The following is a 14,068-nucleotide window of genomic DNA, read 5'->3' on the forward strand; positions in this document are numbered from 1 at the left end:
AAGTTGTATTTTTCCTGTCGTCAATCAGGATCCAAACTTGCAAACACTTCCTTCTACGAAATCGCCCGTCCTCCCGTGTCTGCTTGCATTTGGTCACCCGGCGAAGCGGTTAGCAAAGTCGAAGCGCCTCTGAACCCGCCATATGCAAAAGCTGTGTAGGTGTTGCCGCTTGGAGGCCTATGCGCACATCCGCCCCATCCTGACCCACAATTAGGCCACAGTGCACCAGGTGCTTAATCATTCATGTCGTGGGAGGTGGAGGGACCAAGATATCTTATTCAGTTCTTACCTGAGTGTCTACTTCTATGCTGAGTGTAGCGTAACCACCCAGAAACTGGATCCAAACCACTCAATTTCACCCCCTTCTTCTTCTTCCTTTTCTTCTTCTTCTTCTTCTTCCTCAAGTGCTCCGAGTTCCCTTGTAGACCAAAACGCATCCCCACCCCGAGTCTTCCTCCCCCTCTCTGTGCCAATATCCAGGTCCGGTTACTGATCTTTGATTAGGTGGATAGTCTGGATTCATAACAGGACATATTTGATTACTTAGCATGACGAAACTGTTTCGGAGAACACCATTATTGTCATGAGAGGACTCATCTGCCCAAATAATTGTTTTGCTTGAGAGAAATCTGATCAGATTTGACCATCTTCAGTTCTTATTATATTCAAAAGAAAAGATCTGTGTGACTAATACATGTTGACTGCAGCATTCGGAGAAGGTTTAGAACATTTTGGCAAACTTATTTACTTTGTATCCTAAACACTATCACTGCCCTGTCCCTGTAATAAAGTTTCAGTAGTAATCATTTTATGAAGCTGTTGCATCTTGCAAGGAGAGACCAGGTGGGCGGAATTAACTGTTTACTGCTGTTACCCAGTAACGGCCATTAAGCACACACACACACACACACACACACACACACACACACAAGGAACCACAGGTGTCCACTTTCTTTGTTCTACTGACTCACATACAGTACGAGAAGGAAATGTATCTCTCCCTCTGTATTGATTGATTAACGCTCTCCGTCAACTACCGAGATGATTGAGCGGTTGGGCTTTTTTTTTTTTTTTTTGAACAATCCAGTCCAGAGGGGTTGTCAGGGTTACGTCGGTTTGCCCCACCTCTCCCCCGACTGAGCGGTCCAGCAATGCTTGTCCAATCTTAACAAGCTTTGTGCTACCCACTGGGCTCCGATTCAGCACGAGACCCGGCAAATCCAATTACACAGGAGTCAGAGAAGGTTGATTTTCCCATTAAAGATTGCATGCTGAGAATGAGAGCTGATGATAACGCTCACATCACACCACGGCTGCCCCTGCACTCTTCTCTCATTTTGTCCCCTCGTTTTTTTTTTTTTTTGCTCTGCCGCTCTTCCTATCTCATTCTTTGCTCAGAAACCTCCTTTCTTCTCTTGTCTTTCTTTTCATCGCTGCTACTTTCATAGTCTATAGCCTTCTCATTTTTAAGAGACCCGTAACAAATGTTGGGCCCAGTCATCATTTTGGTTCTAAGGCGATGGGTGAAAAAGGTTACTTGATGAAGTTGAAACACATTTGTACCTTGTTTAATAAAGAGCAAGATGGATTTCTGATAATATGCCATACTTAATGACTGTTAATGTCAGTTATGATACGAATATTTTTTAGCATTTTTTGTTTGAAAAATTGGGCTACAAATACCAAACACAAATCCAAACTTCCTGACTAAGAGGCCTCTGCATGGCTGCCACCTTAGGAGACACCATGTGCCCACTGTGTTACATGAAAAGTTACATTTTACAGGCTATTTTCCACTTAAAACGGAAGTCAACGCAAACATATTTTTTTCGAAAATGATATCCCATGCAATCCCACTAGTTGAAACAGGGCATTCTGATAAGTATGGCGTTTGTGGAATAAGTGTCAATCCACTCGTTTTTAGCCATCTCTGGTGGGCGGCCATTTTGTCTTTTGTCGACTGAAAATGACATCACAACTGCTCAGGTAACGACCAATCACGACTCAGATTCAGAAAACAGGTCAGCCGTGATTGGTCGTTGTGAGCAGTTGTGATGTCAATCTCAGTCGGCAGAAGACAAAATGGCCGCCCCCAGAGATGGCTAAAAACGAGTGGATTTTGCTGCTTAATTTATATTCCACAAACGCAAAATTAATTTATAATGCCATGTTTCAACTAGTGGGCCTGCTGGGAACATATTCTTGAAAAAAAATAATGTTTGGGTTGACTTCCGTTTTAAGTCAGCATTCAGAAATGAACAGGACTTTTGCTCCGGCAGCAGTGAACCAAACTGACCCAGACTCAGACCAAAGGTCAACCAAAGGTTCCACACTACTGACTGACCCCAATAAACTGAATTACAAAGAAGCTTTTCTGTGATCTTTCAGGACATGAAGATGAATGGCGGATGACCGACCGGCAGCTTTCCGGATTGGCTGATTGACCTACTCCCTGACTGACTAACTCACTTGCTGATTGGCTAGCTAACTGCCAGATCAAATGACTAATTTACTGACCGGCCAACCTCTTGGCTGATTCGCTGATGTTTAGTTGATTGGCTGGTAGACCGATTGACTCAATGACCAATGGACCGATGAACACGGTGGCCAACAAACTGATTGGCTGACTGTCTCATGCAAGTGGAAGATGTTTGTGGCTGTTCAGCAGCCTTTATCAGAACACTCGCGATTGGTTCCATTCAAGCATGGTTGACAGCAACTTATCCCGGGGTGGCCAGAGGGGCACTCCGGGTTATGCGCTGCTCTTTCGGGGTGGAGGGGTCTCTGCCCAGGGAGGGGATTAGAGTGGTGAGTTGACCTCATTCTCAGAAGTGCCGGTGTGTTTTGAGTAAACACTTGGTGCAAAACAAAAACACAGACTACAAACACGGGCAAGCCCGCAGGCGGTGATCCTATTGTTTCCCCATTACTCGTGAGCAGGCTTGAGATGGGAAAGCTGTCACTCTTGTCACTGAACTGCAGGAAGTCCTCATGCTCTCATGCGCTGCTATCCCCGAATGTATCGCAAATAGCCAGGTCAAAGATGCTCCAAACATCATTGATATTTTAGTGACGGGAAATTTCACAGTCTTGACTACTGGCACGACACCAGCTCCAAATGTAATGATATGCAATAAAAGTTTTTTTCACCGCAAAAATCGAACCTAGACTTAGAATCTTATATCAAGCCAAAAAGTCTTTTTGAGCTTGTTTTTGAGGATAATGTGGTATGCAAGAGCAGAATTTGTAAGATTATTAATGTTGTTTTAAGATTATTTGTCTTTCATTTCTTACTTTGCGTTTAGATCCTAAAATTAGTTCATTTACATGCAAAATAAGATAAATTACTGTCAAAGTCTCAGTTTGATGCGATAGTTTATGTTTCCAGAGAGCTTTTAGGTGTAAAAACTTGTTTCGGGGCGGTGTACCAATATCAACACACTTCCTTCACACTTTTGGTTGCACTCCAGGGTGGCACGGTAGTTGACTGGTAAGTACAACCGCCTCACAACGCAGAGGATGAGGCCCGTGTTCGTATTCCTCCCACAGCCTCGGGCATAAAATGAATAATGAGTGGCCTACAGCCAGTAGTGTTGACCACAGTACAAGATACACATGTAAAAAAAAAGTTGTTTTATGTTTCACCACCAGATGGCAGCACATTGTGGCTGCCCTCTCGGATGCTTTCGGAAATGTGCTCCGAGCGTGCTGCCTCTACAAAAACACCACTTTTAAAGTCGTGTCAGGTGTCAGAGTGAACCCGTCGCCACATGACCTTTGTGTGGCCCTTTCCAGCCCATTTCTAAAGCAATGACTGTGATGGAGAAAAAGAAAATTGACAGAGAGGGCCATTGCTTCCAGGACAAGTGGAAATTGTCATATTTTTTCACTGGAATCCAACAACTGTGTGTGCCGCGTTCGCTTAGAGACTGTGGCTGTTTTCAAGAAATTCAATATCAAGAGTGACTACTAGACGAAACATGCAAACTATGACAAGGTGACTGGTAACAAATGCAGTGACAAATGTAAGCAACTTGAAGCTGAATGGTCGGCCCATGCACATTTTCACTTTACCAAATTTGGCCCGCTTTGCAAATAGCTTGGACACCCCTGATCTACTGTGTCTGTGCCAGCAATGTATAGTGACAGGCCACTAGATGGCAGAAGGTACAATTAAGCTGTGTGTTCACCTGATTTTCATTCATAGAACTGAATAATTGCAGCAGCAAAAGTTCAACGAAGCAGGAGCAGATTTCACACTGTGTAAATAAATACCAATAAGTACCTTTTGTGACATTTTTGTTTGATGGTGTAATATGAGGTTCTGCAAAACGCTACATGTGGCCTGGCTCAGTAATGGTTGGGAAACACTGAAAACGATACACGTGCTACATCAAAAAGTCTACCTTTACAAAGGTGAACGATGTCTTTACTAGGTATTATTTCACAATACAATAGTATTGTAGTTGACAGTGTTGCAGAACTGAAATGTGCTTGTAATATTTCGGTGAACCAAATGTGAGATGCTAAATTTGAGTGACTTGACTATTTAATAAACTGTTAACCACAGTCACGAAGTTTTTGTTCAATCACTGACATTGTGAAATCTGAGTGCATGCATCATTTGAAAGACCATCTTTTGCTATTTGTATATTAGATAACATTAGGTTGTGCAGGTGTACCTAATGATGTGACCACTTGGTCTACCAATTCTCTCATCAGTGAACACCTGATTGAGGCCACACTGGTGCCGTGGCAATGAGTGCTAAGCACTGGCCGCTGCATAGTATGGAATCGTCAGTTTTGCAGGAGAAAATATCCAACTTCACCTATCTCCTAAGAAAAGTATTATTTCTTGTAAATGGAGTATTTGTTCATCCATCAAAAGCTGCAGTGATGTATAGTGAAAAGCAGAACAATTCAAATCTCTTCCACCAGATAGCAGAAGTTACATAATTAACCTTTGTAGTGTATCCACTTTTTGTGTTGTTTGGTGGTGTGACATGATCTATTTTCTTTCTAATGTAAAACTATACGTGCCTTGGCTCAAGGTGTAAAAACACTGGTGGCACGCGTCTATAACACTGCGGGCTCTAGGACCTTGGGGATGTGCTCTGTGAGGTCTTATTTTTTTTTGTCCGTTACGTTCATGCATGTAATCATTGATTGTTCCTTTGTGACACACCGATTTGCCATCTGTGGGCTCTCATGGGGATGCTCAAGTCCTGTCACTGCAGACTTTGAAGAGATCCCCCCCCCCCTCCCACCACCACCACCACCCCGATAGTAAGACAGCAAATGGCATACCATGGCCTCACCTTTCATTGAAGCACTTCCCTTTGAATTCTCAAGAAAATGTGTTTGCAAATAAAAACTAAATCGTACACCCAAGTTGCCGAATTTGTTGATGTATGTATGCATCTTTCTCAAATTACATTCAAAATAAAAGGATTATTTAAAAAAAAAAAAAAATCCCGAGCGCAGGCTTGCGTGACTGCGCACATTTCCCGGCTCATTTTACAAGATAGGCTAAATGCAAACCTCCACAATGAACTATTTTCTTAAGTGAACCTGCTCATCCATCCTGTCCCCCTCCTTCTTCTCCAGCCGCCCTCCCTTGACGCGCCTCCCCGGTCTTTTTCCCCACTGCTGAGAGGAATAGGACGCGGCCACTACGGCGGGAAGCAATGATCCTCAAGCACTTCCCTTAGGAAGAAAGAAAAAAAGTTCAACCATCACATACACAGATGCCACCACAAGTAGAGACGCACATCGTCTTAGACCTCTCATGGAATAACCTGACAGGAGCATATTGGAGCAAATGTGGATCTTTCTAGACTTTGTTACATATACAGTATTTTTTTTTTTTTCCTCTAAAATGATGTGGCCTTGCTTCCTTGCTTATTTTGAGTTTTCAAAACGCGCACGAGTGCGGCTCGAACGACGATATTGAAATAATAGATGTTCATGTTAGCATCGGATTTTATGTAAAAAAAAAAAAAAAAAAAAAAAGAAATGTTGGATATAGAAACTAAAATGTCAGGAATGGAATTTGGACTTATTTTCCTACTCTAGCTTGGTGTTTGGCCACTGATGGTACTTCGCAAAAGACAGTAAGAAAATCTGCAAAGTGTCTTTCCAGCCCGATATTGCAGTGAAGTTAGTGAATGGGACTGTTGGAAGCAGCTGTCAAAGTCATGGGATCCTCCTGCCCCCGGGCCGTCTGGGAGAGCCGTTCAGCTCTCCACTGCGCATGAGCGCGCCTCGGACAGCTCCAGAGAGGGAAATTTAAAAACGTTTTTTTTGGGGGAGAATCAAGTGCTGCACAGTGGAATACAGTAGATGGTCTCCCGGACGAACCATACACACATTCTTCAATATCATCCAAAACAGGTAAATTGCAAGAATGTTCTCATCCTTGGCACATTTCCATTTTTTTGAATGTTTGGTTTAATGAACGAAATTAGATTTGAATGCCTTGTGGCTTTGTTGTGACTGTCTTTGTTGTCATGGCAAATGATGAGACATTTAAATCTCCGGGCTACCCTTAATGCCAAAAATTAAATCTATTCATTAAAGACAGAATTTGTTTTTTTTTTTCAATAACATGTTTGCCAGATGAGTTCAAGAATAATCAAACAGTCCGTTTACAAATAACAACAACAACATGCAACTAATATTTGTGATAATACAACATACCTATTTTGATTTTTTTTCCTTCTCATCCTTCATCAATTATGATGTCTGTGCGGATTTAATTCTTGTATTAAATATTTGCTTTTCGGCAATGTTGCACTTTTTCTCGTGCACATTGCATCTGTTTAAAGCATCATCGTGACATGTTGTAATGTATGTTTATTTTATTTGTGCCACTCTTGAGGTATCAAACATCCCAGGAAATGATAGAAGGTGGAATTACATCCAGGATGTCAGGAATAATTGAGGATGCTGGCCATCATCCGTCCCCGCAAGACTATAGGTAAGACTATCAACTGTACTGTACTCAACTACTTAAAACCTTTGCTATGTTATCAACAGAGCTTCAATTTTGGAGATTACAATGCAATGTCTGTGTAAACATTAGCAAAGAGTTTTGGAGCAAACTGCCCACTACATGTAAGACAGATAGCTCTTTTTGACAAATGGGGGAAGGGGAGTGAGATGCGTGAAAAGGGGGGAAAAAAAAAAAAAGGAAAGAAAAAAGACGAAGAATAAATGATTTTCAGTCTGAATGGATCTGTCAGAAACTATCAGCTCTGTTTACACTCCTGCTGTCGGCACACGGAGAGCTTGAACCTCTTGGGCCGTCGGCTCAGGGGGAGATGGGGCGCTCTCTGGGTCACCCTGCATGCACAAGTGGCTCCCAATTAGACAAGGGCGAGAGGGGAGGGCAAGGGAGGGAGAGGGAGTGGGTTTGGGGTTCAATATTTAGTGTTGTTGAACCTCTGGGAAGATAAACGGACACACCGGCTCAACATGTTATGCATCAGTGAGCAATTTCTATGCTTGCTGGTGGCACAAGAAGAGGGGAGGTTGAAAGTGCCTTGTGTGGCAAAGTTTTTTTTGAAATGCGCGTTTTGGTCGGTTTTAGTTTTAGGTCATAACGCTTTGTGTGCAGCGGGACCAGCTACATCATTTTTCCACTGCTATTAAGTGCACCCTTTTTTTATGCACACATTTACATAAATAAAGTTACAGGCGAAATATGTCCACCTCGTGTATGTGGTGCGGGGGTCCATATGCATTTCATAAATCTGTTATTATTTATACGATGCTGATGTATCATGATTGTAATGATACGGGAAACCTTTTATACAACGCAAGAGCTTTGCGAGGTTAAAATGTGAGTTTTCCAAATAACGATACTCAATGACCTCAGTAACGTGCGCACCAAAAACAGTCCAAATCAATGACAACAGTGCAGCCGACGCGTGCCGTCCGCAGCGATGTCACGTCGCAACGCACACATAAACACACACAAACCAACGTCTGACCTCAAACTGCATTTGCACCCCCTCTGGCCCTCAGTTGCTTTCCTCATGTAGGAAGACGAGTCGAGGGGGGTGTATGTACGGTGTGGATATGCGGGCGTGGTTTTACTGAGGTCGGAGGCTGGAAAGGGACAGGGAAGCAGATGGTATCCTATTTGTCCCTCTTATGTGAGGCCTGTCATTCCGGCAGATTAATGCAAGGACCCGGGGCAAAGAAAAGAAACGACAGAAACAATCAAGGAAGGGTCTGAGCAAGACAATAGAGCCACGTGCCACTGGGCAGATTTGTCGTTTGGGACACAATAGGTGATCATTTTTCAATAGACAAGGCCAACTGTTGCAGGCAACATGTGCTCCTGTGCCGTGTTTCAAACGATCTCATGTGTTGTTTATGTATGATTCAGCCAATGGCTGAGGGCTGGGCTGCGGTCACCTGACACGGTTGATTTTTTTTTTTTTTTAATAGGAGATGTGGTTTGTGCATGCGTGGGTGTGGGGTGGGGGGTATTTCCTTCACTGTCCCCACAAAGTGAATAGTAGATGTTGTCATGGCGACCCCGGTTACAAAACCCACTGAACACTTGGTGTGTGTGCATAGGGGAGACTGAAGAGGATTGAAGAGGATTCCTCTCTTTTCATTCTCTCTCTTCCAAATTGGCCACGTAAAAGACGTCGTGACTGCAAGACGGTAGTTCGCTGCTTAAACCCAAATCACTTAGGTGGAAAAAAATGCTGATAGTAAATTAAAAAGAAAGAAAAAAATACATTTCCAAACCACTGGCCCTCAAGATGTGTTAAATTAAAGACCTACTCAAAAAAAACATCCCCAATTAGTCAAATAAATAGATAAATACATGAATAAAGTCTTGCAATGTTCAACAGTAAGTTTCTTGCTTTAAAATTTGAAGCATTAGCACTTTATAGTAAATAAGATTCACCTGCCAACAACAAAGCAGATGATTTCTTCTGGATCGGATTTGTTTAACTCCCTCATTGTTGATTAAAACAGTCCCTGATGAATTAACACCAGTGGCTAATCTTCTTATATGCTAAATCCGAGACGGCACAGTTAATACACTTACACTAGAACTTAGCCTCACCGAGCAGCTGAGGCTTCTGCCTTAGAAAGATAAAATTGTTCTCTTTGGCGTTTACATATCAATGCCACCTGTGCTCTTTGAGCCGGATCTGACAGCCATGTTGGCAACTCCCCTGCCCCCGCCCCTCCCCCCTCCCCCAACACTCCTCCGTCTCCCCTTTTGAAGGCTTCTAACCACCGACCCCTCCCAACTAAGGGAGGAGGACCTCCCTGGGGACTTGCAGTCTCTGTCGTGGCTCACCTCGGTGGACGTGCCCCGACTACAGCAGATGGTGGATGGCCGTGGCCACAGCAATGGGGCCTCCCAGGGCAGCTTATTGGAGCAACAGACAGGTGAGGTGACAAGTGGTACCTAAAAATAAAAAAAATAAAAAATTAAAAAATAAAAAAATCCCCAAACACCAGAACCAAAGAAGTCTTATGGATTCTGGCGTTGGAACATCGTGAATATTCAACTTCCCTGGTCGCGGGGATCATTAACACTCAAGTTCATGAGTGATGGAGGAGGGCGGGACCTAATAACTGAGAGGCAGACATATTAACGGCGTGACCAAGCTCTGTATCGATGGATGGATAATTAGTACAAATAATCGAGGCATCTTTCATTTTCAAATGTTCTACATTTTGCCCCCTTGAAGCCCAACTGAGCAGCATCGCCATGGCAGGAGGTCAGTCGTCCATGCTCCACCTGCAAAGCAACATGCAGCACAGCCCACTGGGAATCAGCATCATCAACACCCACAGCGGAGCGGTCAGTTTTGAAAGCGCCACTCGGAACAATAGGTCACTGCATGCTCTACGAGCCATATATGACTGCATTGTGTGCGGTTTTTTGGCCTCACAGATGTCTCCGTTCTCCATGAATGGAACACCCTCACCAGGGTACCAGTGCCCTACCTCAGTTTACCAGTCAGCGCCACAACAGGTGTACTCGCTAACCCAAACCGGACAACAGGTAACACACTCAAATGAATGAACCCTCGGTCGTAAACTCATTAAAATGCTTAGAAATTCTCAAAACACAGATTTTTTTTTGGGGGGGGGGGGTGGTTAAGGACCTGGAAGGGTGTGATTGGGAGGAACAACCTGCATCACATTGAGATTTTGACTCTCATGATGATAAATGACATCAAGCAAAAAATTAGAAACACCTCTCATTATGATGCAGTGGAGTTCCACAACAATGGTAATCAAAATAATTACGACATATGGAAATGTTATGAAACGCAGTCGTGGGCAGTCCGTCAGTACCGACGAAATGTCCATCAGTCCGTGGCTGGCGGACTCGCATTTCACTGACGGGAACTTTTAAACGCAGACGTAAAAAGTGCAGACGGAAGCGATTTTCAGCCGTCACACGAACCTTCACTCGGGATGGATCTCGTTATTAGTTTGCAGATGAACCTACCGATAACGTGGCTGGTCAGTGGCATTACATTGATGTGAAATATATTGGTATGTCATCAAAATGCTGCGTTCTGTTTCATATTTTCATACCATATTTTTTTTTCTTGCATTGGCTAAGAGAAATCAAGTGGCTGGAGTAGGTTATGCAGGGTGAATTTTGGACATCCGCTTCTGTTACCAAATATGGTTCCTAAATAAGGTGTTACAAGTCTTGATGACGATCATAACAACACCGTAATTCTCTTTTTTTCGTTAGTGCTCAACAGGCGGGCTGTACAGCAATGTCTCTTTCAACAACCAAAGTCTATTTTCACAACCCCGCCTGGCGCCACAAGAACAGGACCTGCAGCCAAAATGTTTCCCAAAACCCATCTACTCCTACAGGTTGGCTCTCAAGCGCCGCAAGCGATGCATCGCGTCTTCCTCTCATGCTCACCGCTTCATTGGCAACTCATTTCTCTCTTCAGTTGTTTGATTGCCATGGCTCTGAAGAACAGCAAAACGGGCAGCCTTCCGGTCAGCGAGATCTATAGCTTTATGAAGGAACACTTTCCTTATTTCAAGGTAAAAAAAAAAAAAAACATTTCCTTCACATTGATCACGAATCATGAATGAAGGCACGGCTCGCGCCACTCGTTCCCCCGCAGACGGCCCCGGACGGATGGAAGAATTCAGTTCGACACAACCTGTCTTTAAATAAATGCTTTGAGAAAGTGGAGAACAAGACGAGCAGCTCGTCCCGCAAGGGTTGTCTGTGGGCGCTGAACCCGGCCAAAATTGACAAGATGGAGGAAGAGATGCAGAAGTGGAAACGCAAGGATCTCCCAGCCATCCGCCGCAGCATGGCTAACCCAGGTCGGCGACTTACTGACAACGTCAAAAGGTCCGTTGCATTTGGCGACTATACACCTTTGAGCTATTCGTCCGTCTTCTGTCTTGCAGACGAGTTGGACAAACTGATCACGGACCGCCCGGAGAACTGCAGGCGGAAGGCAATCGAACCAGTCGTGACCCGGCTGCCGAGCTGCCCGACCGGCCTTTCGCTGACGGCCCACATGCAGCGGCCCCAGCCCATAGTGACGCTGTCCCTGCCGTGTTTACCGATGCACCAGCACCATCACATCCAAGCCCAGCTGCAGGCCCAAGCCCGCTTGGCACCGATGTCCCCGGCCCCGGCCCAAACGCCCCCCCTGCACGCCGTGCCCGACCTCTCCCACAGTCCGCTAACCCAGCAGGCCGGCAAGCCCCCGGACGACTTTTACAGCGTTCATGTTGATAGCCACACAGAGGTGGATGCACTGGACCCCAGCATCATGGATTTTGCCCTTCAAGGTAAACGTGGCCATTATGGCCTTCCTTGCTATGTTGCCTTTGAATGCTAAAATGATTCAAAAGATAAATGAGAGCATAGAGACAACAATAAAAGGAAAAGGAAATGAAAGTTCAAATAAGTAATAATTCAACATTAGAGCTGAATTGAAATGGCGGCCTACTCTTACAAAACTCGAATGTTCACCGCAGCCCTGACGTATTCTGGCAGGCTGCTCCACAGATAGGGTTGAACAAGTTGTGTAAACTAACGTAAGAATACTGTTCAGCCTGTTGTTGCCTCTATTCTATTTTTATTTCAAATTGTCCGTCATTTAAATTTCAAATGACATGTCTGTTCTCGGTGTTGGATTTGATCAAATACATTTCCTCCGAAAATGCGACTTATACTCCAGTGGCAGTTCTTTATTATGCATTTTGTGGCTGGCGCGACTTGTACTCCGGAGCGATTTATAGTCCGGGAAACGCGGTACTCTATTTGCGAAGTCCAGAAAACAGGTCAATTATCAATCCAGCAGGTGATTAAAGCATGCTTTAGTGTCGGCCTGAGAGAGAATAGAGGGGAATAGGCAGACTCTGGCTATGTTCGAGAATGAAAGTGAGCTCAGTCTAAAATCAGAATTTCAAGACACTATTTGTATGTATTGTAGCGTCTTTGTATTTCTATACGTTTTATGCTTGCAATTTTGTTTTTTTATGTTCGAATACAAGCACAAAGTAATTTTTTTACATTTAGATGCGTTTTAAGTTTAAATGTTTTTTCAAATGTTTAAAGGGGTCAAACTATTTTTTCAGAATTATATGGTACCTCTCTATAGACATATAGGCAGATTTTCACCCGGGTCTCAAACATACCGGTACCCCTCTCAATAAACGGAGGTTCACTTTACACTTTTTCTAAAAACACAGATCACAGAAAACCATTGTGCTTAATAAGGGCAGCTGTAGAATTTGAATATAGAACTGTGAAAGAAAAAATGTCAGCACTGTGCACAGGTCAGTCATGAATTATTTGGGTGTTGATGTTCAAAATGTCTTAAAGCAGAAACACATTTTTTTCAAGAATATGTTCCCAGCAGGCCCACTAGCTGAAAAACGGCATTCTGATGAATATTGCGCTTGTGTATTATGAGTTACGCAGCAAAACGCATTTGTCTTTAGCCATCTCTGCGGGCGGCCATTTTGTCACTTCTGTCGACTGAAAATGACATCACAACTGCTCAGGGCTCAGATAACAATCAATCGCTTCAGAAAACAGGTCAGCCGTGATTGGTCGTTACCTGAGCAATTGTGATGTCATTTTAATCGACAGAAGTGACAAAATGGCCGCCCCCAGAGATGGCTAAAAACAATGGATTAACTCTTATTTCACAAACGCAATATTTACCAGAATGCCTTGTTTCAACTAGTGGGCTTGCATAGAACATATTGAAAAAAAAAAAAAAAAAAGATTTTTAATGACCTTGCAATAAGTTACAAAAATCGAGATCATTTCAGTCAGACTATTAATTGTTTTTAAATGTTAAATAACATCACAAGTATCCCACATTTTAAGTGTAAATATTGAGAAACGATGGCTTGATTGAGATGCAACAATAATAACCATGTTTGTATGCCTACATACAGTGTAAAGCCTTAAACGTAATCAATGCTTCTGACCTCAGGTAACCTGTGGGAGGAAATGAAGGACGACAGCTTTAACCTGGATGCATTGGGCACCTTCAGTAACTCCCCGCTGCGACTATCAGACTGTGATTTGGGGAGCAGCCTCCCTCCTGCCTCCAGCGGAGCGAACCTGCCGCTGTCAGACGTTCAAGTGACGGGCTTGTACACTTCGTACACGTCACAGGATACCCTCTCCTCCCAGTACATGGGCTCACCGGCCAGCAGCAAACCCATCGTCCTTCTTTAGAGCAACAATCCTCTTCAACCGAGGTGACTTTTTAAGGATATCTGACGGGATGCCAACTGGAGACATTCTTTTGTGTAAAAAAAAAAAAAAAAAAAAAAAAAAAAAAAAAAAAAAAATCAGCTGGGAACTATCAAAACAGTTCATGTGAAGTCCACAAGAAAATTGTCCACGAAGAAATACAAAAAAAAAAAAAAAAAAAAAAAAAACAAAGCAGCGGAAAGGCATTTTAAGACTTCACAATATCGAGTTTTGCTAAGCAAAGCCTCCAAGATGCCTGTAAGTACAAACAAAACCTTGTGGAGGAAACGTCATGGTTTGTGTGTTTGAAAG

At 43.5% G+C, this 14,068-nt stretch overlaps 1 protein-coding gene across 1 annotated transcript; it reads left to right on the forward strand.

The window, feature by feature from the left end:
• The first annotated feature begins 5,684 nt into the window (after positions 1-5,684).
• Positions 5,685-13,784, forward strand: foxn4 (forkhead box N4). The gene is made up of 10 exons (XM_086030773.1): positions 5,685-6,393; positions 6,881-6,979; positions 9,257-9,423; positions 9,729-9,841; positions 9,935-10,045; positions 10,754-10,881; positions 10,965-11,061; positions 11,145-11,352; positions 11,440-11,829; positions 13,491-13,784. Exons 2-10 carry the CDS (start codon positions 6,900-6,902, stop codon positions 13,736-13,738), a joined length of 1,542 nt encoding a protein of 513 aa, XP_085886899.1. The 5' UTR covers positions 5,685-6,393; positions 6,881-6,899; the 3' UTR covers positions 13,739-13,784.
• Positions 13,785-14,068: the final 284 nt, after the last annotated feature.

The sequence above is a fragment of the Filicampus tigris genome, chromosome 5 (assembly GCF_054856515.1).
Source record: "Filicampus tigris isolate MCC_2025a chromosome 5, RoL_Ftig_1.0, whole genome shotgun sequence".
Taxonomy (NCBI): Eukaryota; Metazoa; Chordata; class Actinopteri; order Syngnathiformes; family Syngnathidae; genus Filicampus; species Filicampus tigris.